Source organism: Erpetoichthys calabaricus, chromosome 10 (assembly GCF_900747795.2).
Source record: "Erpetoichthys calabaricus chromosome 10, fErpCal1.3, whole genome shotgun sequence".
Classification (NCBI taxonomy): domain Eukaryota; kingdom Metazoa; phylum Chordata; class Cladistia; order Polypteriformes; family Polypteridae; genus Erpetoichthys; species Erpetoichthys calabaricus.
Window position 1 is genome coordinate 92813016 of NC_041403.2, and position 26424 is coordinate 92839439.

Sequence of the window (26424 nt, forward strand, 5' to 3'; positions counted from 1 at the left end):
AAGACGCACAACAGCAGTGGCTCTGACAGGTTGTTCCCTGCTCAGTACAGGCCTTACATTCTGGCTTGACGTCAATAACACCTGCAAACTGTGCCGAACAGGAACAAGGCAGAGGAGTGTTCATAAAGTGCAGCTTACACAAAGAGAGCAACAGCCAGCAAGAGAGAGAGAGAGAGAGAGAGAGAGCAACAATTGCTTCACAGATAGGAGACATACTACACTGTTGATACATCCCGAAATGTGTCTGGGCTTTACCGTGGACCAATGCTAAGAAGCAATAGGGGCAACACCTAGGTATGTACAAAGAGCCTGATTTTGATTTTATGAAGCACCTTTTTAACTATGCAGATTAAAGATGAAAATTAGAAATGTTCCAGTAAACAATGCAGAATTGAGTTGTTTCATCTTAGACTTAAAATATAAAAAAATGAATCAGAAAAATCTTGGCAGGTCTGCAGGATTCAGAACTCAGCCTTTTTTTTCAGCTGACAGTCAGTTTTTGACAAGATATGAAGAAGTGCTGTCCTAATAAAACTAAAACAAAATATACAATAGAAAATTGATTCACGCATGTAGTGCACAAAGTTCAATTTTAAAGAGCAAAATGATTGTTAATTGAGACATTTTTCTGCCTTTGTTGCATTGCCTGAATTAGCCAATAATAACCACCTCAGGACATCTAACCTTTTTATGTTATTTCCAGCATATATTTACATGTATTGTAGGGAGAATCAGTCAAACAGTATTTTACAAGTGATCAGTTTTGATTCGGTCATAGTAAAAGCTTAATTTCAGAAACTTTTATGAAAACAGCATATTGGAGATTTGTGTATAGACAGATGCAAGTATATACACCTGCTGCAGAAACTGCACCTGCATTAAAGAATTATTTTCTTATACTTTTCAATAGTTTTTTAATGAAGAAACCCTAACTTTCAAGGAAAAGAATTTGATACTAAGAATTTAACATTTTAATAACTGTGAAATGTTAACTTGCATATTATATACAGAAAGGCTAGAACGGGAAATCTGACCTGTCCATCCACTGATCATTTAAACCATTTTGGATTTTTGTGGTAGTTTCTTATCTAAATAAGAGATGCTTCACATTTTGAGAAGTTCGTACTCTTGACTGTGCTTGACGTGCTTCACTGACTTCTCTGCTGGCATGCCTAAAGTAAATTACATAGCCAATAATTCAAATACGCCTATTGAATTATTGTCTTTGTTTACTGTGTGCCACACATCTGAGATCTAGTGACTGTTCTCCCCATTTCAGACACTTTATTAAGTGTGATGCTGCTTGCGTATCATGTACTCTCGCACACTAGGTCCGTCAGTGTTAGCATTTGATCTGCACCTAAAAGCTCACTTCACTAGCTTGCATTCGTGACCACTCGTGAAAGCATGTTATGATCTGATTTTCATTGTCATACTATACTGATGCTACTGTACTGTTTTACTAATCTTTTGACATATTAGTCCATCTTTACTGTTGTAGGCTTTTCAGAATATTTTTCTGTCCGTTTTCTAAAACTGTTTTTTATTAAAGGACTGCTGGAATTAGTCTGTTCTGGCAACATCATGTGTTAAGCAAGAACAAATCCTCCATTGCAGGGCAAACCCATGCACATTCCCATTGACTCCTCTCACGACAGCATCATAATCATGATTATTATACAATATTACTTTTACTGTGTGTGTGCTTTTTTTCTAATGGTGTGCTTTGTGAAAGGTGCAATAAGCAATAAATACCAGTTTAATAATGATGTACAGAAAAGCATACAGGCTACCCTAATAATACTATGCGATAAATACATTTTAACAACAAGGGTGACAAAGTTTTCCGCATGATTTTCATTACTAAGTGTTTTTGTAAAATGTCTTTCTTGTGAGCTACTAAAGAATGATGTCTACTGTTGCCCTTATAAAGTATGTTTGTATTGATGCACTTATTGGTGTTATGGCAGTAAAGTGGGCTAAACTAAAGAAAAAATAAGCAGAGAGCATGTAAATGAGCTTATGAAGTGTACCCCCCAAAAATCAGTGTTAGCATTTATACAATGTTTCTGTGAGAGGCTGAACAACCAAAAGTGTCTGCTTTATAATTTGAAATATAAGATACTTCACTGGCTTTTTTTGCCAATGACCAAAATTGTGGAACTGAAAAAGCAGTTAAAAATAATTAAGATCGTGCAAATTATCATTCTTGCTCCATGTCAGAAGGTTTACTGACCCACAAGATAAAAATTTGAAAACTTCGTAAGAAAGCAGAAAAGCTTCCTTAGACACAGATCAACAAAACACACACAAGTCACTAAAGAAACAAAAACACATCCTAAGAGAAGTTCTTTTGTTCTTAGCGAGCCCATTGCAGAGCCAGAGAGGGCCTCTAGCCTCCCCCTTGTTTCAGCTGCTTTTACTTCTTATATCTGTGGTTGGAAAACTTTTTTTTCTTCTTCAGAAAACACTTTAAAACCATGGTAAGTTCACATCCTTTACAAAGCTGAGAAAATTCTAGAAATTTGCTGGGGTTTGAGAGCGGACTCCGATACTGTACGTGAAAGATAAAGAATATCAGAAAAATGTATATCTTATCAGGCTATGAAAAATGTTTATTGAGCTTTAACTTTTCATCTTATGTGATACATCATAAATGCATATCATTTTGTCAGTTGTGAGCAGCTTTAAAAGCCACTTTCAAAAGAATATTTAGAAAATTCAAGACTTCATATACTATACTACTTCTCTTAAACTGGAAATTTTAGTGTGCCAGTGCTCTATAAAAAGGGAACAAAAATAGATAAAGAAGAATGAATAAAAGGACAATACATGTGAAAATTACATGCACCAGGTAAGACAAAATTACATAAAACAAAAAGCACTTCTCTGAATTAACACTATTTCTAAAAATGTTTGTATGCACATCCATTATTTCATTTAATTTGCTGTTTATGGACCATTTCTGAAATAAAAATGCACAAACACCAAAATTAATTTATATGCAAATATAACTGCCTGGCCAAAAAAAAAGTCGCCACCAAAAAAAAAGGTTACACACTCTAATATTTCGTTGGACCGCCTTTAGCTTTGATTACGGCACGCATTCGCTGTTGCATTGTTTCGATAAGCTTCTGCAATGTCACAAGATTTAGTTCCATCCAGTGTTGCATTAATTTTTCACCAAGATCTTGCATGATGGGTGAATCACTTCATCTGCCTCTCTTCTTACCCTGATGCGCCCATCACTCTGGAACAGGGTAAATCTGGACTCATCAGACCACATGACCTTCTTCCATTGCTCCAGAGTCCAATCTTTATGCTCCCTAGCAAATTGAAGCCTTTTTTTCCGGTTTGCCTCACTGATTAGTGGTTTTCTTACGGCTACACAGCTGTTCAGTCCCAATCCCTTGAGTTCCCTTCACATTGTGCATGTGGAAATGCTCTTACTTTCACTATTAAACATAGACCTGAGTTCTACTGTTGTTTTTCTTCGATTTGATTTCACCAAACGTTTAAGTGATCGCCGATCACAATCATTCAGGATTTTTTTCCGGCCACATTTCTTCCTCGAAGACGATGGGTCCCCACTATCCTTCCAGTTTTTAATAATGCGTTGGACAATTCTTAACCCAATTTTAGTAGTTTCTGCAATCTCCTTAGATGTTTTCTTGGCTTGATGCAAGCCAATGATTTGACCCTTCTCAAACAGACTAACATCTTTTCCACGAGATGTGTCTTTCGACATGGTTGTTTAAGAAATGAGAAGCAACTCATTGCACCAGTTGGGGTTAAATAACTTATTGCCAGTTGAAAGATAATCACCCATGCAGTAATTATCCAATAGGAGGCTCGTACCTATTTGCTTAGTTAAATCCAGGTGGCGACTTTTTTTTTGGCCAGGCAGTGTATAAAACATCAAATATTATGATGTTTTGCAAGTCGTGTAAAAATAGAAGGTCCTGTATATTGTCATATCATCCACCCAGGGTTGTTTCATACCTTGTGCCTGATGTTGATGGAATAAACTCTAGCTCCATGCAACTGTGTCATAGAAAACGCAGCCACGTGCACTGGATGAATAGGCGCATTTTGTACCTGTACACACTTGTAATGTATAAAGTGTGTATGTATACAAGTACACCTAACAGTACAAGCAACATTTTCATTTGTAATGGTAGTAATACAAAACCTTTCGGTACATAAAATATATGCAAAAGCCAACAATGTGCATATTGAGAAACAAGACAAAAATTTATTCAAACAGCCACTGCATTTTGGTCCATTATATTTTCTGCCCAAGACCATTTCTGGTAACACATTGGTATAAATTCGACTTCCAAAATCTGCAGCATGTTATCCAGATTTGTCTTAAGTCTTTGACTAAAAAGGAACATTTTTTCTTATATTGCTAAACAAAAGCCAATTGTCCCCCTGGGGACAAATAATGTTTGTCTATTCGTTTTCTTTCTTTCTTTCTTTCTTTCTGAAAAGAGAATGAATATGCACACTATTCACTGGGTATGATTAATGTTTGCTTTGAACTTGTGTCAAAGATTCGTAAACTGTAGTAATAGTAACTTTCATCACTTGGCAGACCATAAACACTCATTTTCAATCTCAAGGTGCATCCCACCATGTATACTTAAATTGCAAAATGTTATATAATATAGAGCAGCAACTCATGTAAAACGAAACTCACAGATGCTAAGTTGACACTGACACTGCATCAGCTCTGTGAACATACAGCAAATCCTTACTTCCACTAAACAATCTAAATATTAATTAGCAAAGATAATTAATTACTTTGCCCTGCCCGGGGTTTGTTTCCTGCCTTGCTCCCTGTGTTGGCTGGGATTGGCTCCAGCAGACCCCCGTGACCCTGTAGTTAGGATATAGCGGGTTGGATAATGGATGGATGGAATTAATTACTTCACTTGTATACATAACATAAAAAATTATGTATTTACATTAACTGTGTGTGTAAATACATTTGATGATCTACCAAACTTCCACAGCTTAGCATATAAAAACGTAAGGTAAGCCAATATTGGGGTCAGCCTTCTTACTGTTCTGCAGCCAATGTTCAGAGTGACCGTGCTTCTCTGATCATAACTGCTGTTCTATAAATACTGAAATCTTCAGCAAGAGACGATCTTTGACCTAAAAACCTACACAAATTATCAGCATATATAATTGAGTAGGTGAAAAGTTTGAGACTAGCTTGCAAGATAATTTAATTTGGAATTTTTACTAAGTTTAAATTCTAAAAGCAATGACTGTATCATGAGTATTGTCTAGAGCAAAGATTTCCAAACCAATCTTTGGGAACACTCTTTCATAACTGAGCGCAGATCAATGTCTAAAAGATAATGCTTTATCATAATGGTCAGATTTAGCTCTCCCTGCCCTGTCTGCAGAGCGGGAAATTTGCTAGAATGTATGATTTATTTTTCTGTGTCATTTAGCAAAGGTCTGTGTATAACCTTAGCTTTTAATATGTATTGTAAATGACAATTACAGCATTACTGTTTTACCATGATTTTAGTCCCCCTTTTTGTTAAGTATTAGGGAACAATAGCACAATGGGAAATAAAGTAATGGTCCACAGTGGGGTCAATACAGAGTGAATTAAGAAAACAATTCTGAACAAAAAAAAAATTGGGAGAATGAATTCACCATTGTGCATGACATGGTCATGTCCTAACCTTTCTGATGATAAAATAAATTGTACTTCCATCACAACTAGTTGCGAGTTACATAAAGCCATCTGTAAAACAACTGTAAAAAAACAAAAAAAACAAAACACTTCTATGAAAACAAGCAGATAGAAGTAAATTAACAGAAAGTCAAGTGTAGGGTATCGATCCGTGATATAATGTGGTGAGTTTTAAGGTTTTTGTTTTTATTACCCCCAGTGCATGAACACATTATTCATCTAATACAGTGGTCCCCAAACACAGTCCTGGGGTCCCGCCTGTGGCCGCAGGTTTATGTTCCAATCAGATTCACAAATAGACATAATAACAACTGATCTCATTTAATTAGTCTAATTATTCTCTTATTCTGCATTCAGAAAAAACACAGTAGTATGGTTTTTACATTTATAAGGCATTTCTATTTTTTTCTAAAGCTTTAAATGCTTAACTCTCTTTTGTTGTTTTCCTATTATTAACCCCTTCTTCAGTGTAGTTTGCCTCCTTCATTTCTCCCTAATAGTGACAATTAACAACAAGCAGAGCAGACACCTGGGATAATTAAAGCTGCAGCTACTTCAGAATTAGTAAATAATGAATTACATAACCAGGATACCTGGAAAAACAATAAAAATCACAATGTAAAAACTATTAACAAGTTAAAAAAAAACTACATTATTCCCATTTAATCGTTAAGGATATTGTAATAAATAATTACCAAACTTGTAATTTCTACATTGACCCCAAAACACAGAAACTGGGAAATAATGACTCACTTAATTAGGCTAGGCATCCAATAAAAACAGAATTTTGTTGGAACAAAAACTTGCAGCCACAGGGGGTCCCCAAGGTCTGAGTTTGGGAAACACTGATCTAATGTAAGGGCAGAAAAAAACAGAACATAGCAGCATCAGTTGTAATACTGGAACTTACCTTTTATGAGTGTAGGGAACACTCACTGACTTTTCGCCAATTAATCCAAGATATACCTAACTGTAATATGGAAGAGCACTGCAGTAACCTGGAAGAATGTCAAAGAAAGTAGGGGACACATGCAAAATCAATGCAAACAGTAATCAAGGTAGCAATAGATCTCACGTGTTTAGAGCTTTACTTCAGTGTTCTGTGTAATTATGTACTTGGGCTCAAACCTCTGAACAGGAAATCATGCTTCATCACACATTGTGATAGGAGTGAAATGCATACTCTGCCAAAAACTGCACAAATGAAAGATGTCATTCTCAGAACATTAGTTAATTCCATAATTACTAAACAGTAAATCTTTGTTTTGGGGCAGACAAAGGCTGTGTTTATAAAGGGGGTGCTGTACTATAATGTAATAGGATACTTTTTAAGTTCTCATTCTTTGCTGTGCAACTTGTACATTCTTCCAGTATGTGTGAATTTTTATCCTACAAACCAAAGACATCCAAATTAGGTTAACTGGTCTCTTTAAAATGGCTCAGTATAATTATGAAAATGGGTGTTCTCATGAGTGTGGCCTGAGACAGGATGGAGCTTTGTGCTGAGTGCTGCAGCTGCCCGTCTTTCCTTATATAACCTACTAGTTTTCCAAAAAGATTCCATCTAAGATAATTCATATCAGTACAGAAAAAAAAATAATGTAAACCAAGTAAAGCTGTACGTGTCTCAGTAATTACTGGCATAGTCACCAACTCCATATTACCTTGACCTGATTAAGCAAGTTGGAAAATGGATGGATGGATGAACTTTCTAGCTCAGGACAGACAGAGTGCATTAAAGGAAGCATTTATATAACCCAAAAGCACAAATTCTTATTAAAATTGACTACTAAGACAGTAGAACATACCATGCACTGGCCAGTCTTCTACCTGTCTTCATTAACAATGTGATGAAGGATTAAGAAATTATACCACATAACCCCAGTAAATAACCCAAAATGGGTAAGTAACATTGTAATCTAACTAAACAAGTTTTTCTTACTTATTTTATGTTTCTGAAAACAGGTTTGAGAAAAAAAAATCAGACTAAGACTGAAATGGGAAGTCATCCCAGTAAGAGTAGACGGAGTTCTTCATTGCAGTTTACTTCCATTCAACCAGAAGTATTTGAGAGACCTCAGCCACTTACAGGTAAGAATGGACAGTCCTTTTAAGATACTGTTTTTGCACCCCAAGTTGTTTTCACTGATGAATCAAAAAAAAAAAAATATAGCAAAACATAAAATACTGTCATTTTTTTTTTTTACAAGACGCAAGATGTAAAGAACAAGCCTGCTGCATCCGTTATCACACTCAATATCTCAGGTTTAATTTTATCTGCTTAGATGGCTATTTTGCAAAGGGAGTGGGCTGTTAGTTTAACCAAAAAACATTCATCTTAAAACGTCAGCCACTGTGTTAGTGTTGTACAGCACTGAAGTGTAAATAATTTATTCTTGCTCCACTATATATATATATATATATATGTATCTTTAGGAGTGTATATATATATCTTTAGGAGTGTATTTCGTGACTACTAAGAAATACAAACAGCTTTATGTTAAAATCAAAAACAATATGTGCAGCAGAGAAGTACCTTTCACACATTGAAAGCAATGTGTCATACAAAAGAATTTAGATATGTATTTGGTTAAAAAAAAAAAAGTAGCCACATATACAGCAGGATACCATCACACAGAGATGGTCTATTGGTACTCTTTCAAAGGGACACAAGACAAAAAGGTTTAGGGGACTTATTTTATGCAGCAGGGCATAATTATTCTGTACAAAATGTCTTTTTGATCTCCTTCTTAGGTACTTTATGACTCATCACACATGATTCCGATTCTAAACTTCCTTTTCAATGAAATGGTACTGTACAATTGTTGGTGTGTGTTTTTGCACAAAAACACCCAGGAATTTCTAAGCCTAACCCTAAATTGAGAAACACTAGAACAGAACATATGTATATTCTGCAGTATTTGTTTTTTTTTATAGACATACACATTATATAAGTACTAAATAGATTGTGTAAAAATCATGAAGAGAACACTTTGTGTGTGTGCTTAAGCTGTAGGCACCAGTCAAGGACAGCGGCTTGTGGTTAGGTCACAAGTATAGCCAGCACTTGAATGCAAACATTCAAAAACAAAATGTGGCATACAAGTATTAATGATCTACTGCTCCATATTCAGGTTCAGGTTTTAGTTATAGCCTATCCGTTACAGCTAGGAAGAAATTGGCATCTGTTACATAGGTATGGGATAGGAAGAATAAAACAGTCAGATGACAATGTGAGTGCTTCATGCCCTTTTGTCTGCTGCTGCCTCATACTTGTAAACTATATGATTAGAATAAATGTTTATTTATCCATTTTCAGAACCTCATTAATAACATTTTCTGGGTCATAGACAGAAAACAGCTCAGAAGAGGACACCAGTCCATCACAAGGCACACACATACAAACATCCACACTCCCTCATTTCAAACGAATTTAGATTTGTGCTTTAACTTAACATACATGACTGTGAGGTGTAGAAGGAAAATTAGGAAACAATAAAAATTCTCAAAGGATAAAGTGACAAAGAAATAGCATTAGTTAGTTAAATAGTAATAAAGAAACACCACAGAGTATGTAAGTATTTATCTTTGTACCTGTTGGTTAACCTGGTGTGAATAAACTGAGGGTGATGACCTAAAACATTTTTCCAATACTTTCCAGTGCTTTTGGTCCCTTCACTGATTATGTACAGTGGCCACTTTTGCTTTAAAAGACGTAAATATAAAAAATTGTTCAGCAAATGTCTTCCATGCTGACTTAAGCAAGAAAACCAAACAAGTTATATGAAAATACCCAATTATATTAAAAAAAAAAAAAACAGTGTTAAAGCTATTGTGTGGTGAACATTTTTGCTACAATTAAACTTAAAGATAAGTCTGCAACAAAATGTCAAACAAAAACCTTCAAATAGACTACTTCCTGATTCAGTGTCAATAAACTAAAATTTACACCGAGATTTAGCAGAACAATCTGCTAATTTCATCTTTTCATATTACACATCATAACATTTTATTAAATTATCTATTTCTTGAAAATGGTTTGGGTAGCAACATGGTGAAATAATTAGAGGTGCTGCTTCATAACCCTAAAGACCTGGGTTCAGTTCCTGGGCTGGTCCCTGTATGATGTTAGTATTTGTATGTGTTTTGTACTTCTAAATCCAATGTATGCTAGACTAACAGTCACACAGATACTGGTCTAGTATGACTGAATACTGGAGTGTGCCCTGTGATAGACTGGCAACATGAGCACGGCTGGTTTCTGCATTTTGCCCCATGTTGCAGGGAAAGACATCAGCTCCCCACTACTCTGTAATGACAAAGGTGGATTGAAAGTTTAATGTAAAGAGAGATGCATATTTCAAAATTACTGGTGATAAGGCATATCTAGGAGCAAATACTACTAGCAAAGGTGAATTTAAAAATGATACAACTGTAAAATAACACAACACAAATACAACGGTACTTGAAACAGACATATTTTCAAAATAAAAACAAAAAGTTCTCTTTGAATGTATAATATTCTCTTTTTTAATTCTGTCTGCATAGTCAGTCCTGGAAGGCCATAGTGGCTGCAGGGTTTTGCTGCGACCCAATTGCTTAATTAGAAGCCAATCCTTGCCAGTAACAGATTCTATTTAATTTATTGCTTGATAGTTTTTATTCATTATGCCATATCAGGTCATTCTTGTTTCTTAGACTTTTTTTTTTTATTTCCAAGGATATTATTCAAACATTATTTGAACAATAAACTCTTTTTTTAGTGTTTTCCTATTAATCTGCCTTTTTCTATTTAGTTTTCTCCCGTTATAGTATCCTAAAAATGACAAATAACGAGCAAGGCAGACTCCCATTCAGATGACACTGCAAAGCTGCAGCATCTTCAGCATTAAGACCCACTAAAGTGCTCATTAGCAAAATAATGGGTTAAATAAACAGAACACCTATAAAAGCAGAATGAGAATCATAATAAAAGCAAAAAATCTTAAAAAACAAGCTTAAAAAAATTACATTAATTGCCACATAAATTACATAAACACTGGGAACATTCTAATGAAAATGTACTGATTTTAGAAGTTTATAATTTCAATACTGAATGCAAAAGATAGAAAATGAGAAGTCCCAGCTCCGTTAACTTAACTAGACTAGTCTGCTAAACAAAAATCTGCAGCCTCATGGAGTCTTTAGGACTGAGTTTGAGAACCCCTGGTCTAGACAGTTACATCACATGCATTACTTATACTTTAGGAAAGCAAATCCTCATCCAAGACAGGAACTTCTGAAGTATAGAATGCCAGTCCTTTGGAGGACATGTTATGCTATATACACTTCCCTGCAAAATACAATATTTTTAAGTATCTTACACTTTTTCCACCAACACAGGATTTCTTCAGATATATTTTCACTTTATAAATATTTTCTGCATGTATACTTTTCTTAGTAAGTCTAATTACTAAAATGGTAACAGTCTATGTGTATTCCTTTTTACTTTCTTGTATGCAAAGTACAGGGAAAGTATTGGAATCCTCCAAAAATTCCATTTCGAGATTTTGATGAATCTCAATGTTTTAGACGTCCGAGTCCGAAAATACCATTTTTGGAATTCTGTCTGTGTGTGTCAACATGATAACTTAAATACTGTACGCTTCATTTAGGTCAACCAAATTTTGCATACAAGTATTAGGTACAAAACGTAAATTTCTATCAAGTTTTGGGCTATTTCCGTTAACGGGAAGTGGTACTTTACCTTTTACTCATGCAGCTGCAGAGTCCGATTTATTCAACTTTACTTTTATAATCATTGTTCAATATATTATTAATTTGATTTGATTTGTTGTTGATGGTTCTTTAATATATATAATATAAAATATAAACATTGTCTTGCAGTTTACTCCTCAAATATCCATCCCCATATCTGAGTATATGAGAAAGTCTAGGGGAGACCACTCCTGATTTATGAATATGAAAAATGCTATATAAATGTTAGGGTTATTTGGTGGAAAACACTATACTGCTTGCTCTGCCCACATTTGTTCTCTTAATACTAAATGGATTCTACTATATTTTTTCTTTTAAAATCTAAGAAAGCAACAATCATTTAAGTCTACAGTACTGTATATCTGAAAATGAACAATATATAAAGTTTCATATTAGGCAAGGTAGTCCTTACACACCTTCTGAGTTCTTAGTTCAGCTCCAAGCCCAGCACAATGTTTGCAGAATTTGCCCATCACACTGATTTTCTCTCAAATACTCCAGTTTTCTGGGATGTTCAAATTGCTTTTGCTGACAGGATACTCTAGATATGTCAGGTGTGAATGTTTGTGTCAAGCTTTTGGCGAGTGGTGCTGAGATGTGACCCTGAAATGGAATATACAGGTTCAGAACAATAAATCAATGAAGGTCTTAGTCTCAGTTACATTCATGACTCAAAATAAAATACTTTCAACAACAGCTACGTTGCAAAGAGACCGTTTAAACCATACTGGAGAACAGATCAAAGTTTAAGTAAATATCCATCATTCTATTATTTGCTGCCCACTTATTCAGTTCAGGGTTGTGGGAGAGCTTGTGTTTTTTGTGACAGTACTGGGCACCAAGAAGGGAGTAACCCTGCTTAAGGTGTCTCCCCTTTAGGGTTACAGTTACACACACCTACAGCCAGAGTGATGTGCTTAAAAAAGAAAGGAGGAAAAAAAATGATACTACACAGTGAAAAAAATGGTATTCCCCAGTGTGCTTTTGACTAAATTTGCTTTTCAAAAAAGTTGCTATAAAAGTCTAAGGACTACACCTATTCTATAGGGTATAAACATTTTCCATACCAATGTGGTCACAAACTTTTAGACACCTTAAGTGAAAAAATCATCTAATTATAGATATACAACTTAAAAAAGAAAAGCAAAAGCAACAGTCCAAACCATTTTTTCTGTTTTAGAAATTTATTTATTGTTTCTTTAGACAAACAAAAAAAAAATCTTACAATACAGTTTACTAACAAACAGCAACACCTTACTGTTATAAACCTGCATATTTAATCACACCCGTAATCGATGCAACCACTGATTTGTAAAAATATAAAAACTGAAGAAAAGGCTTTATTATGGCCTATATTAACTGGACAGAAAGCAATGATTTGCATTTATACTGAGATTTGATTTTTTTTTTCATTTACGAATTGTTTTATTCCCCTGTTTTCTCTGGGTCAAACGGCAGGCTCTCTATGAATCAACATTTAATTTATACACCTACACCCATCAGTGGGCGCATTTTATAGCAAACACAATCATGCCACAAATAACATTTTCACTCTAACCAAGTAAATCAGTGTACAGATGTACTGGCACAGAGTATTGCACAATTACTCACATCCTTTTCACATATTATATGTCAGACATGTCAATGGTCGGTGTAGTGGTGAAACACATACACCAGCAACAAGAGAACTGCTTTTCTTCTCTTAGCATCTAATTTTGCAGTTCTCCAGTTTACATGTTTGGCATACTAGTTACTGAGCAAATCACTACTCACATCTGGGAAAGGCTGGATTTGGTTTTAACTGTGGTTTGTTTGCTTCTTTTCGTAGCCATGAACAAGTGCGTCGTCGTGGCGCTCTACGATTACCCATCAGGTGATGCAGTGGAGCCCACCATCCGCGTGGGACAGACAGTCACAATTCTCGCAGAGTAAGTCCATGGTTTCAGGTTGTGTTGTTTTTCCTGGGGTGTTCAGATTAACTGTGTAATGAATATGCAAATTTCTGGATTCATTAATGGCTTGTTTTTAAAATTGTAACACAGTCTTTCGGTTTTAAACTTAAGAGTTTAATTTTCACTTACAACCGGTTACTGCCAGTTTCATAACTTTCCTCACTGTTATAAAATCATTCCCAATTACTTCTTCATGGTCATCATGTTGACCACTTTCATAATTATGGTTACTTCCTAGATGTCAGATATTTCAAGAAAATAAAAAAAGAACGCTCCTCCAAAGAGGGACAACGAAAGTAATTCTTTCAGTGTTTCTTTACTCCTTTCCTGTGTTCCACATTTCAATGCTCTGCCTTCATCTATACAGTACAGTATATACAAATTCAAACACTGTACATGAAAAGGACGATTATTCATACTGTAACATTTCCTTCTGTGTCAGTCTATATATGGCAGAAAATCCTTGACAAGCCTACAACAACTATCTTTAAAAGCTGCTGGGATTAGAACGTCTTCAAATATCTGTCTCTTCATATCTTTCACAGTTTAATAACTGATGTTTTTTAAAGTTTGCATTAATGAATAGATCAGAAGAGTGGCATAGTGCATTAGCTGGTTTGCCTGATAAGGTCTGGGGGATCTTAACATCGTCTCTGCCTGTGTGATGTTCACACGTTCTCCTCATGTTTGTGTAAGATATTCTCCAGGTGTTCTGGTTATCCTCTCCCCATCCTAATACCATGTTAGACTGACTGGACGTTCTAAACTGTGTGCATTAGTGGACCCAGCAATGGACTGGCTTCCCATTCCTGCCCTGTTACTGTAATTATGTCATTATATTCATTTAACTTCTAGACTCAGAAAGAAAGAAAGAAAGAAAGAAAGAAAGAAAGAAAGAAAGAAAGAAAACACTTGTTTATTCGTTTGTACAAGTTCCCTGGCCTTCACAACTGATTTATACTAAAATTAAGGTTAATACTTCAGTACTTCAACATTAGCCACCAAGCAAAGTGCACAAATTTATGACACATAATACAAACTGCAGAATATTTTCTCATTAGGGGTTGGGGTGGGGCAGGATTCCAAGACAGAGACTCCATCTTGAGTACTGTGTAAAAATGTCTTCACTTCACTAAAGCGTAAGGTCTCTTCTGACCTTTTAGTACTGAGCATAGATGACAATATGCAGGATTGTCAAGGACATCAAGGATCCTGCAAAATTATTTCAGTTAAATCAAGAATCCTGTATTCAAAAATGAATGGGAAGTGCTTTCAACCAGGGTACAGGGTTGTGGAATTTTGGAACAAACTACCAAGTCACAAAGTTGAAGCAGAACCCTTAGTAGCTTTTAAAAAGTACTAGGATGAAACCACTTTCTCAATCACCTCTTTATAGTTTTGTTGCCATTAACTGAGCACACTGAACTCAATTGATGGATTGATATGGAAGATTCTAAATAATTACATGGTGTGGTTATTTACTTCTATCTAAGAAAAATAAAACATATGATTTCAAAGCCTTCTGAGTAGCATGGGTTGAGGATCCATAATAGAATGTTGCTTCTTTTTCTTTTATATATGCAACAGGAATAACTGCAAAGTTGACTACAGGTGGTTTTCAAAATCATAAGATTAATATGGTGATATACAAAAAAAAATTATTTCTTTTTACAGGGAAGGAGAGTGGTGGAGAGTGCGTTCAGCTTCTGGCAAAGAGGGTTACATTCCCAACACATATGCAGCTAAGATTTTTCACAGGTAGGTCATCAAAGGAGCAGAAAATGTGTGGTCACTCAAGTGTGTGATTCCCCAAGTACTACCTCATCAGTAGGTTTTTAAAAAGTGGAAACCTTGGAGAAGGTGCTACACTACTGCTAAATCTCTGGAAACTAAACAATGATGATTCATTTGGATTGAAATGAATAAATAAGAGCAATTTGCAATTATGTGTATTGGTTCCCTTTTTTTTTTTTGGATTTCCTCAATTCAAGCACATGCCCTCAGGTTCACTATGATCATTAAATGACTTTACTGTTTGCTCTGTTTATGTGTATACTCATATGGGCTGAGTTCCTATGCAGGAAAAAATCCTTCTGTCTGGCATATGCAAGTCTGATTAGTTAAAGTAAACTGAAAAATTGACACACTGAGACAAATGTAATCACTGTTATTTTTATAGTGGTGTAAGAACAAAAAAAAAAATACACAATAATTCTAAGACGACATGTTCCACACTAGACATAATGAAGTAAAGTTAACAGTTGTTGGGGGTTGTGAAAATTAAATACTCTTTAAATACTCCTTTATTTTTTGATCTCATTCATCAAGGCATGTTGTCTACTTTTGCTTGATTTTCACACAAACATTTTCCTGCTACAGATGGCTTTATGAAGGCATCAGTCGCCAGAAGGCAGAGGAGCTGCTACTCCTGCCACCTAACCAGGCTGGCTCCTTCCTGGTTCGACAGAGCCAAACTCGAAAAGGTAAGAATCATGAATGCTGTCAAAGCTTACTGTTTTGTTTTTTGAGTGAATCTAGTTCAGTCTCCAGATTTTTCTCTTGGTTATGTTAAGTTCTGGGATACCAGTAAATTTAAAATAGAGTTTAGGTGTCCCAAGGTCTCAGAAAATTAAAAAGAAAGGTAAGGCCGCTATTGATCTCTGAAGCAAACATATTTATTCCTGCCGATTAAGTGGTGGAACACCTTAAACAAAAAACAAAAAAAAAGGAACCCGACAAACTGATTTAGATACTTGTAAAAATAAAAGCTGCACATTTAAAACCTCAGTTCTGCCTCATACGACCCGGCTAAGTCACTTAATCAGTTTGTATCTAAACTGTAAGATACACCGTATCTGAAAAATATTGGATTGTATGTGTGAGAAACTAAAATAAAATACTGATTAGCTCAACAGGTGAGCCCATTAGCAGTGTACCTTGGACAATTTGTGTCCTAGGTTTTGATAGAGACTGATGGCAATATTTGTAGTATTACATACAGTAATATAGACAGATAAAAATAAAATCATGAAAACAAAGAGAAATAAATCGTTGGGATGGGCATTACAGGTTAGCTTCCATGTAGAATGCAACAAGCTGTAAAAGAAAGAAAATAATCCTTTTAAGGGGTCCTTAGGTACTACAGTACAGTATCTGTAAAGTTTTAAAGGTTATAACTGAAGCCCAAATATTGAATGAAAGCAACGTGAGAGAAAGAAATACCAGATCATCTATGGTTAAATAAGCATAGGTTACAAGTATTAACTAAATCCCATAATCCTAATCATTCTGATTGAGCAACTTTGTCAGACTTTAAACTTTAGTATGCTAATGAAAATAAGCAGAAGTTGAGTTTACTATCAGCGTGATCATTTCAAAGTAGTCAGTAAACTGAAATATTAATTAAAAAGTCATGAGATATATTTTTTATTACGTTGTGAATGCATAAAGGTGGGAGTTTGTGGTGTTTGCGCAGTACAGTTATAGACAGGAGACAGATTAAGAAAGCTGCAAAGCTTGATGTTACTTACAGTACAATCTCCAGATCATGCTGACGCCTCCTGATACATGAAATTTATTTCAAAGCATTCTTAAAAGTGTGTTATCTGGTTTTCTTCTAACATATGTTGCCTAAAAAGTGAACATTTAACTTTTGCTGCAGACATAAGATTTGCTTGATAATGGTTTTGTTTCTGCGGTGGTTTAGTAGACGTGCCGATAAGGTTTTACAAAAGGCTAAGAAGAGGTGGTGTAATTTAATATAAGTAATGAAAATGTTTAATTTGTAAAAAAAAAAAAAATAATAATTTTTGCAGTTTTCTCACAATAGTGAAAAATAAGTAATTTTGTGAGTGTAACACAACAAACAATTCGGGTTCTCACACTGTATGAAAATGTGTACTGCTTCCATTAGGTCTATGCTAAAGTATATAAAGCAGTATTTGTCTTGTTTGATAATCCAGCCAGATGTAGCACTTACCATAGTTTGGTTAGGCAGACTTATTTTCCCAGAGGAATATTTTTATTTTGCAGCAAGAAAGTACATAACCTAAGGCACCGCTACAGAGACATAACGAAAAATAAATCAAAACAAAGCAAATGACAACCATTGTTATTACAAGTACACACACTCTAAATTACAGAATAATTACCTTCAATAGTACACAACATAATTCAGAATTCAACAGTATCCCTACAAGAAACAGAATTCAAAATGTAACATCTGAAATTTAGAACAAAAGAGGCTTGCTCTTGTCTGACTGAATTGAGTTGGCCTTCTTTCTAACCTGTTTGTGATACATCTAAGTGGCAGAGGTGTGCTGCAAGCCAATAATTGTACTGCCCATTTTTATAATTTTGTTAAAACAGTTTATATTCTTAATGCTTGGGTTACCAAACCAAAATATTAAAAAAAAATTAACAACAGATTCAATAAAATACTTATTAAAAAAAGTGTCATTATGATTTTGAGCACTTTAAAACAATTATGTTTCTTAAGAAAGAAAAGACGCGTTTACCCCTCTTGGAAATTCATCCTGTGTTAAGATCAAAGTACTGTTGAGCAAAATGAGAAAACTGCCATCCATTCGAAAAAAGAGTTATATAGGTGAATATCAAAGAAAGTGAAAGAAACACCTGTTGTGCAAAGCATAAAAAAGTGATATATTAAAAAATAAAAAAACTAAAAGCAAGCATTCTATAGAAGGGAATCAGTAAAAGGAACAAGTGGCACCAATGTCTTCCATCTTGCTAAACTCATTCATATCCATAACTTACATTTGATTTTTTTTGTGCACAAGTTACAACTCTCTTTTAGAGTTCCTGCTTTTCTTTTTGTCTTTTATAAAACTTTTATGCTTTTAGGGAACAATCAGTGCTTTTCGCATTAAGAACTTTTCAACTATGAATCTGACCAAACCCTTCAGAAATATTCCAATACTACGTGAAGAAAGTCACATCTGATCAGGGTGCCAGAAGTTGAAAGTTATCAAAAGTTTAAAGTAAGGTTTAGGAGGCATCAAACAGTAATCCAAGCAGTTAAGAGGGTGACAGTTGTTTTTTTTTTTTTTTTCTTGTGGCCTCTACCTACTTGCAGAATGGTTTCGTTTTCTTTATTTTTTTTTCTCTCTTTTAAATTTTATCTAGAACACAATGGAAAAGGCAGTCCTTTGTTAGCTCATTTCCTTCCTGTAAGACTTGTGTTAGCTCAAAAATAAAATTCTCTAAATACAAATCATAGATTGTGTATACTACAGATTATACTTGCCTCCTTGCTATCATCCGAAAGCACAAATAAATACTTCACTGGTACATGTTCATTTCTTGTTTTTATTTATACTGCATAAAAAATCATAGCTATGACCACATTGATTAACCGACAAAGCAGTTATAGAAAAAAATATAGTCAACCGCCTGTTTAGCCTGTGACCACAGCACGGGTAGCTACAAGTTAAAAAAATATCTTTAGCTTGTAAAAAAAACCACATTTGACGTGTGCACACACACATACGCATAAAAACACACACACACACACACACACACACAAGTCCTTGTATCCTTTTATTTGGCACCTTACACTAAATATCCACTTTATTAGACTACATTGTAGTATTATTGTCATGTGTACAGAACAGAGTGGCATGTTGTTTGGATTTTCAGACTCCCTACACCTCGCACTGTCTACTCAGTAATGGGAGTCCATTGCCATCACCTGTTGACATGTAAGCTTGACACGAGTTTAGAACACTAATCGTCTCTCCTCTGCTTTGATGGGATGTTAGACCTTTGATGTGAACTGGGGTGACAATCATTAATAGGCTAATTTATTTAAGTCTTAAAGTGGAAGTGCCTGGATGAAAACACGCTAAGAGCGGAGCTGACCCTCTTCATCCCTACAGACCAGAAAGGTTCCCCTTGTGATCAACTGTACATATGCAAATGTTTTATATTGTAAAAGGTTTTTACAGATTCAGTTCTGACTAGACTATAATCATTTTCATGTGTTTCCTTTTTAAGGGGCTTATTCATTATCTGTGAGAAGGACAAATAATGTTTTCACAGACACTGTTAAACACTATAAGATTAACAAGCTGGACAATGGCTGGTATTACATTTCACCAAGGCTCACTTTCCCCTCTTTGAAGGATATGGTGGACTTCTACGGTGGTGAGTAACTCACAATACAGTAAGGGCTACAACTTCTTAGAAATATTTTGTAAACAGGTCACATTAAGATAATTTAAAACATGAATTTAAATTAATATGAATTTATGCAGAAAGTAGATACTTATTGGGTTGTATGTGCTAATAAAGGCTAATGAATAAAAACAATACCCTCACTTGTACTATTGTATGTGCATACTGTAATATGACATGATGTGTCGAGAATTGTTGTTCTATAGTGTTTGTGGACTTAGAAGCCGGTTGTTACATAAACATTTATAAATTTTGAAAAGTATAGAAGATTAAGCTGTAATTCTAAACATCCATAAAAATAACACTTTGAATGGTTTTAATGATGTATAGCATATACTGTATATGGGGTGGAGTGGTGGCTCTGAGGCTAGGGATCTGTGCTGGCAATTGGAAGTTTTCCGGTTTGAATCCTGAAAACGTAAACGTTGGTCCCATAACCTGCAACTGCTTTGTCCCAAGTTTGATATTAATCTCCATCCAGTCCTGCAAGCAGGTCCTTCATCTTACAGGGAAAACTTGGGCGGTGGTGGCAGGATTGTCACTCCAGCCACCATAAAAAACTTCACACTGTTCCAGTATGATGCAGAGGTGTCACCCGCTTCACTCGGGTGCCAATCCAGGTGGTTCACTGTGTGGTGGGTGTGGCAATGCATTATTAGCACATGCTCCCAACCTCAATATACCAGTATGTGTATTAATAAATGTTTGAGCTAAAGCCGTCATCTTTTGACTCCATGGCAAGAAGAGACATCTTGCATGTTCTGTGTGCTCTTATCTTATTGCTCTCCTCAGCCTAATTAACAGTTCTGAACTAAAAAAAACAAAACGAAGAAGGAATAACAGAAAAAAAACAATTAATCTGAGAACTAGTACATGCAGATCAAGTGCTTCAAAGATCAGTACACAAATGTCATAAACACATTCATCTACTTTTGTTACCAGGTCGACATCTACCAATGACATGACTTATTTAAACAATTAGTGCAGAAACAAAGACATCATTTATTAGTAAGGTGTTTGGGTGAGGGGGGGATACAATAAAGTATGCTGACATAATCAAAATAATTAAAGTAAGCATCGCAGCACATCATGCATAAATGACACCATACATCAGCAATGGCTACTTGCTTCACTTGGACAAAAACAGCAATCAGACAGACACCAGCTACTCAACCAAAAAAAAAAAAAAGTAATTACATTCATGCTAGCAAATTATGTCTCCACCACCTCAACTGACCAATCGAATATTGATATGAGGTACAAGCATGCATTATTGCAAACTGCAGCAGTCTTTCAAACCAGAGATTTAGGTGCTGCCACAACTAATCAGCCACTGATAGAGCCCTTACATGGCATCAGCATAACAACAAAGAAAATGACAGCCACATGTACTGAAAGGAGTACAGGTGAAATGTACATCATGAAGATTTATATCCCACACAGATGATGTGGTGAAAATGGTCAAATCTGGTAAAAGGTTGTTAAAAACTGTTTATACAGTTGAGGCAGCATATTGACTCTGTGTTTAGTACTTCTACCTCCCAACTCCACAGCTCTAAGTTTCAATTGTAGCTTTTGCACATTCTTCCTGTGTACGGGCAACTCCTTTTTTTCTCCCACAACCCAAAAAATACATCTAAGGTTAACTAGCAACTCTACTTTGGTCCTGTGCAAAAGAGGATGGATACATGTGACATTTAAGTACATATTTATTTTCCATTATTAATTCCAGACTTTGTGTCATTCTATTTAAAGAGAAAAAATAAAAAATATCAGTCTTGTAGGCAAGTATTATATCATAGACTTTTGATTTGGAAACATTTTTAAATCAAGTAATTTTTCCATGTCACTCATAAGCAACACCACAAATCAACTGCAGCTACCTGCTTAACTAAGGTACAGTTATACCATATATATGGTTGCTGATATCTCTAACCTGATATGTCTGTTACTTATTCTGCCCCACTGTATTTAAGACTGATAAAATAAACTAGTGATGGATCATTTTTAAAATACCATGCTTTTTCATTTAAAAACCTACTATATTCAGCACAGATTTATATGACCATTATTGCCACTTGCACAGACTACAGTGAAATTCTTACTTGCATGTGCTAACCAACATTAAACGTGTCACCATTCTCCAACTACATGTATTGAATATTTAAATACAGACCTTTGTGCTTTGAGTAAACCTTTACATGAGAGTTTTATAGAAAAATGGAGAAGTTCCATCAGAAAATGATGAAAGGCTCAGTAATGGAGAATAGTGGTTGGGTGCAGGGCTGCACAATACACAAGGAATTGTCATATTAACTTTGTAACTGCACAGTGGATGCCACACGACAACCAAACAATTACTTTTAACATACAGTAGACTTGATTTGTGCTGCTGGGCCAGACTGTTCCTAGATGTTTTCTTTTTTCTGGACATTAGATCAGTCAAGACAAGAACAGCCCAACAAAGCTCGGCAGTCCTATCTACTTAATTCTTCTAAAATAACATCATCTTCATTTACCACACTTAATTTGTTTTTAAAAGCCCTAGACACAAGCAAAGGAAGAAGGTGCCAAGGTGTTCACTCATCTGTGGCTATGTCAATGCATTTTCATGCATGTCGTTGTAGGTTATCTGCTGCAAGAACATCACCATGGTGTGCTTAATTAAAATATGTTGTATATCTGCTCTATAGGTACTTCACACTTCAAAGAAATAACTGCTGATATAAACAGCTTGTAATAAAAGAACTTTCAAAGGGCCTATTAATAAACATTTTGACACATTGTGCTCAGACAAACTACTTTTTTTTTTAAAAAAAGTCACAGTTTAGTGTTGTCTGGCCTTGAATCAAAAACACAACTTGAAAATAGCTTAGAACTTGAAGTCTCTAGTTGTTAGTGCTGCTTAGAAAGAATTATGTAAATGTCAAAGCCGAACCAGCTAATTTTCTTCTTTAATTTCAGAAATGAAAGAAGGCATTTGCTGTACTTTGACTGAGCCATGTTACATTCAGGGTTCAAACAATGTACCTGTGCAGAATGTTCCAGAGCCTGTCATTGTCAGGAAGCCAACTATCAACTGGAAAGAGGTTGACAGGTAAGTAAACTCCTCCATGCATGACCACAACATGAAAATAGTTATTCAAATTAAAAAATGGTGAAAGAATGTTATTTGTTCAAGTACAAAAAAACATAACATTGGCATATTGCAGTTTAGTATGGGGAAATAAAACATATTTCTGGAGTATATCCCAGACAGTCTCCATGCACGAAAGACGAAATGCAAGAGAGCATTCTGAAATGAATGTAGCACACACAGCACCGTCTGTAAGTTGCAGCAGTGATGAGTACTTAACCTGTTTCACACACCCTTCCATTCAAGACATACAGTTTCACAAATGGAGTAGTAATCCTGTGATGACAGTATAAAGAAAGCCCTTCATACTTTCCTGGTGTAACTGAAGGACACTTTTATTTTCACTGTAAAAAACAGATAGTAAAAAAAAAAGTCCTCAGTGCTCTGAACAAAGAATGGTTCCAGTGGTGGCTACTCGACCACTGCGGCTTGTTATACATTTATTTTTGGCAGGTGGCATTTAACTAAAATATTTTTGCAAGAAAAAAGCAGAAACAGAAAGTCTCACACAAAATTTAAAATGGGGAACTAAAAATAAGGTTATGAATTACTTTTACGTGTATGTTTATCTTACTAAACACTTTCACAGTTATTGAAACGGACTACATCCATCCATCCATTTTCCAACCCGCTGAATCCGAACACAGGGTCACGGGGGTCTGCTGGAGCCAATTCCAGCCAACACAGGGCACAAGGCAGGAACCAATCCTGGGCAGGGTGCCAACCCACCGCAGGACACACACAAACACACCCACACACCAAGCACACACTAGGGTCAATTTAGAATTTCCAATCCACCTAACCTGCATGTCTTTGGATTGTGGGAGGAAACCGGAGCACCCGGAGGAAACCCACGCAGACACGGGGAGAACATGCAAACTCAACTGACTACATACTTTTACATTTTCATGAAACCTTGCCCAATTTCAAATATTCTCTATGAGGGGGAAAAAAAACACCTGAAGGTGTCTCCTTCGACAAAATTCATGCTTTATTCAGAGTTAGAAAAACTAGCCAACACTTAGTTTTGCATTTTTGTTACTGGGAAAACTTTAAATTAACATAAAAATTTGGTTTTAGTCTGAACATTAGCCATATTCCTTATTTCAGATGGAAGGTGTGGCAGATAGACAAAGTATTTTCATAAAGACAAGTAAAAAGAACAATTAAAGCAGTAGTACTGACGCCAAATGAACACTTTATTATATTTGCATATTAGTGAAAGTGGAACATCCAGGAGATTATTTACTCTTTTTCATGAAAGCAAGTTTGTAAATCTTTTAATAGACTAAAATGAATAGTTACATGTCACCTGTGAGAGTGTGAAAAGCTACACTTTAAGAGGATCACAAAGTGGGGGCTGCTCAGCTGGGCACACCAATAAGATCCTCAAAGAGAATATGTCGGGATAAACACAACTAGCCACTTGTCAAGGGTGACTTCATCAATTTAAAAAAAAAACAAAAAAACAAGAAATGCCCATTTCATTTTTATTTGCCCATTATTTTTGAAGGATATTGCCTTTGGTGGACGTCTAGTATTTCCAGTGACAGATTTTGGCTTCATATTACTGCAGAGTCTTTTATTACATTCCATTCTTCTTTCCTTCATCAATACCCTTTTTCAGCAGACACTGAGCAACATAAGAAGAATTACTGAGTAATACGGGTGTCTTCATTTTGAAGCACATACACATCTCTGCTGGTATAAGACAAAGTAGTAATGGGAAGGGAGTGGAATATTGAACAGCTTGGACAAACTACAATCTAGGGTGATAGTTTAATACTTATTGTTTCCACGTGTGTACTGTAGCACAGTTCATCAGTAATACAATATGTTGATGGAAATGGCCTAGTAAACTGCAGATTGACAAATATTTGATTGAGAAAGGCATTGCTTTCTGAGGTCTTTGTCTAAACGGTCCTGCTGAAATAATACCACTTTGGGAACTAAAAATCAAGTCCTTACTGTAAATGGTGCATGGCCAATTATTCAGATTTGTCAACTAACCGAATGAGGGGGCATGGAGGTATGAAGCTCAACTGCCTATTTTATATTGTTATACCAGTGTTTAATATCAGTTAAATATAACAGAATATTTTATACCAAAATATTACATTGTTTAATCCAATTCAGGCTATCCTTTGCCAGTGTACATTCATTTAACAAACCACATTCCAGTTAAAATTATACACATAATTAAATGCAATATTAACATAAACAAACCAGATGCTGAAAATGAAAACCTCATGCATGGAAATGTGTATGCATACATTTCTAAATATTGTTTTTTAGGTTTTTGATGCAGTCGGGTAACAATGAAGAATTTGATTAAAATTGTCCAAGTTTTGCTCTTATTTACCATTCAGTATAACTTCTTAGACTTAACCCTTTGTAAAAAGTGCTAAAGAATCTCCCAGCACTTTATTATTAACATGAATGAAAGCTACATTGGCATGCTTGGCAGACTTTTCACTTACTTATCTCTGTCTACTTTTTTGCAGCTCCATGTTATTTAGCAAAGATAAAGAAAACTCAGATGATACCCTATTGAGTGAAGGCCTCCGTGAAGCAATTAATTCTTACCTGTTCATGACGGAGGAATTGGGATCTGCCACAGAATTTAGCTAACCAGTGGGACTGACAGACCACCAATGCTCTTGGGATATGTAAAAGGAAAACTTGCAAGTTATCTCTCACTTGATGTTCCCAACTTGGAGTGCTCTCATTGTGTTTAAAGATACATAAGGCAGCAGTGTGCTTTAAATGCAAATGTCTTCACACCCTGCAGCACAATTTGTTTTTCTCCAGAGACCATTGCAGTCACAACTACAAACATATGGGTCATCAATTTGGTTACCATTTAAAATATTTAAATTAAAAAAAAAAGAAGAAAAAATGGATCCAGTGTGAATATTAGTTTACGACCCAGTTTTAGTGACATCTTTTGAACGGAGACCCTGCATGCAATAGGTGGTCTTGAAACGACATCAGTTATGTGGTTCACTGTAACTTTGAAAATATCCAGGTGTTAACAGCCCTCATGGCAAGGACTGACAGTATATCCTCCAAGTACAGCAGGTTTTTGTTCATATTGTTAATACAAATCAAGAGGGTGTTTTTAAATGATTGCTCAGAACAATGCTAATCCTTCTTTGTCAGTTTTTAATGGGATGATAAATTGGAAAGTTGACTGAACATTCTTCAACTGTACAAAGACACTGTTAATGGTAGCAGCTAAAGAGAAGATACTTGGCATGCTTACTATCTGGTGGTATACCAAAGAGATTAGGTTTTAATGAAAGAAGATTAGTATTCATTAAATTGTAATTTGCATGCAAATGACGAAAGCAAAATGCATGCACTCATGAAAATCCAGGTGATCACCCATTTTATACTTCAGGTTCATGGAGTATTCTTGGTTTAATCTATGCTCATCCCAGGGAAGCATGGCCATGCACCTGTGGCCTTAAAGCTGCTCTACTATAGAAGTCCATCTCTATAAACTGCAAAACTACCAAGATCTTGTGGTATACACATTTTGTCCTGGCACTGAAAAGAACTCTTTAATAAAGAATATTCATTTTGGCTGCTTGTACATATGTGCAGTCTATTGTGCTATACTATATGTAAATAACTGTAAATATAAATTATTTCAATTAAAA

General features: G+C 35.4%; 3 protein-coding genes across 3 annotated transcripts in view; all 3 read left to right on the top strand.

Moving 5' to 3' along the window:
• The window catches only part of ndrg3b (ndrg family member 3b), a 1230027-nt gene that overhangs the window by 121236 nt on the left and 1082367 nt on the right, over window positions 1–26424 (top strand). The window lies entirely within an intron of this gene.
• The window catches only part of id1 (inhibitor of DNA binding 1, HLH protein), a 739503-nt gene that overhangs the window by 33242 nt on the left and 679837 nt on the right, over window positions 1–26424 (top strand). The gene's annotated exons all lie outside the window — the stretch shown is intronic.
• sla2b (Src like adaptor 2b) lies at window positions 1–26424 on the top strand. The gene is made up of 8 exons (XM_051932928.1): window positions 1–294; window positions 7685–7810; window positions 13305–13404; window positions 15103–15186; window positions 15808–15911; window positions 19444–19593; window positions 22588–22720; window positions 25264–26424. Exons 2-8 carry the CDS (start codon window positions 7717–7719, stop codon window positions 25388–25390), a joined length of 792 nt encoding a protein of 263 aa, XP_051788888.1. The 5' UTR covers window positions 1–294; window positions 7685–7716; the 3' UTR covers window positions 25391–26424.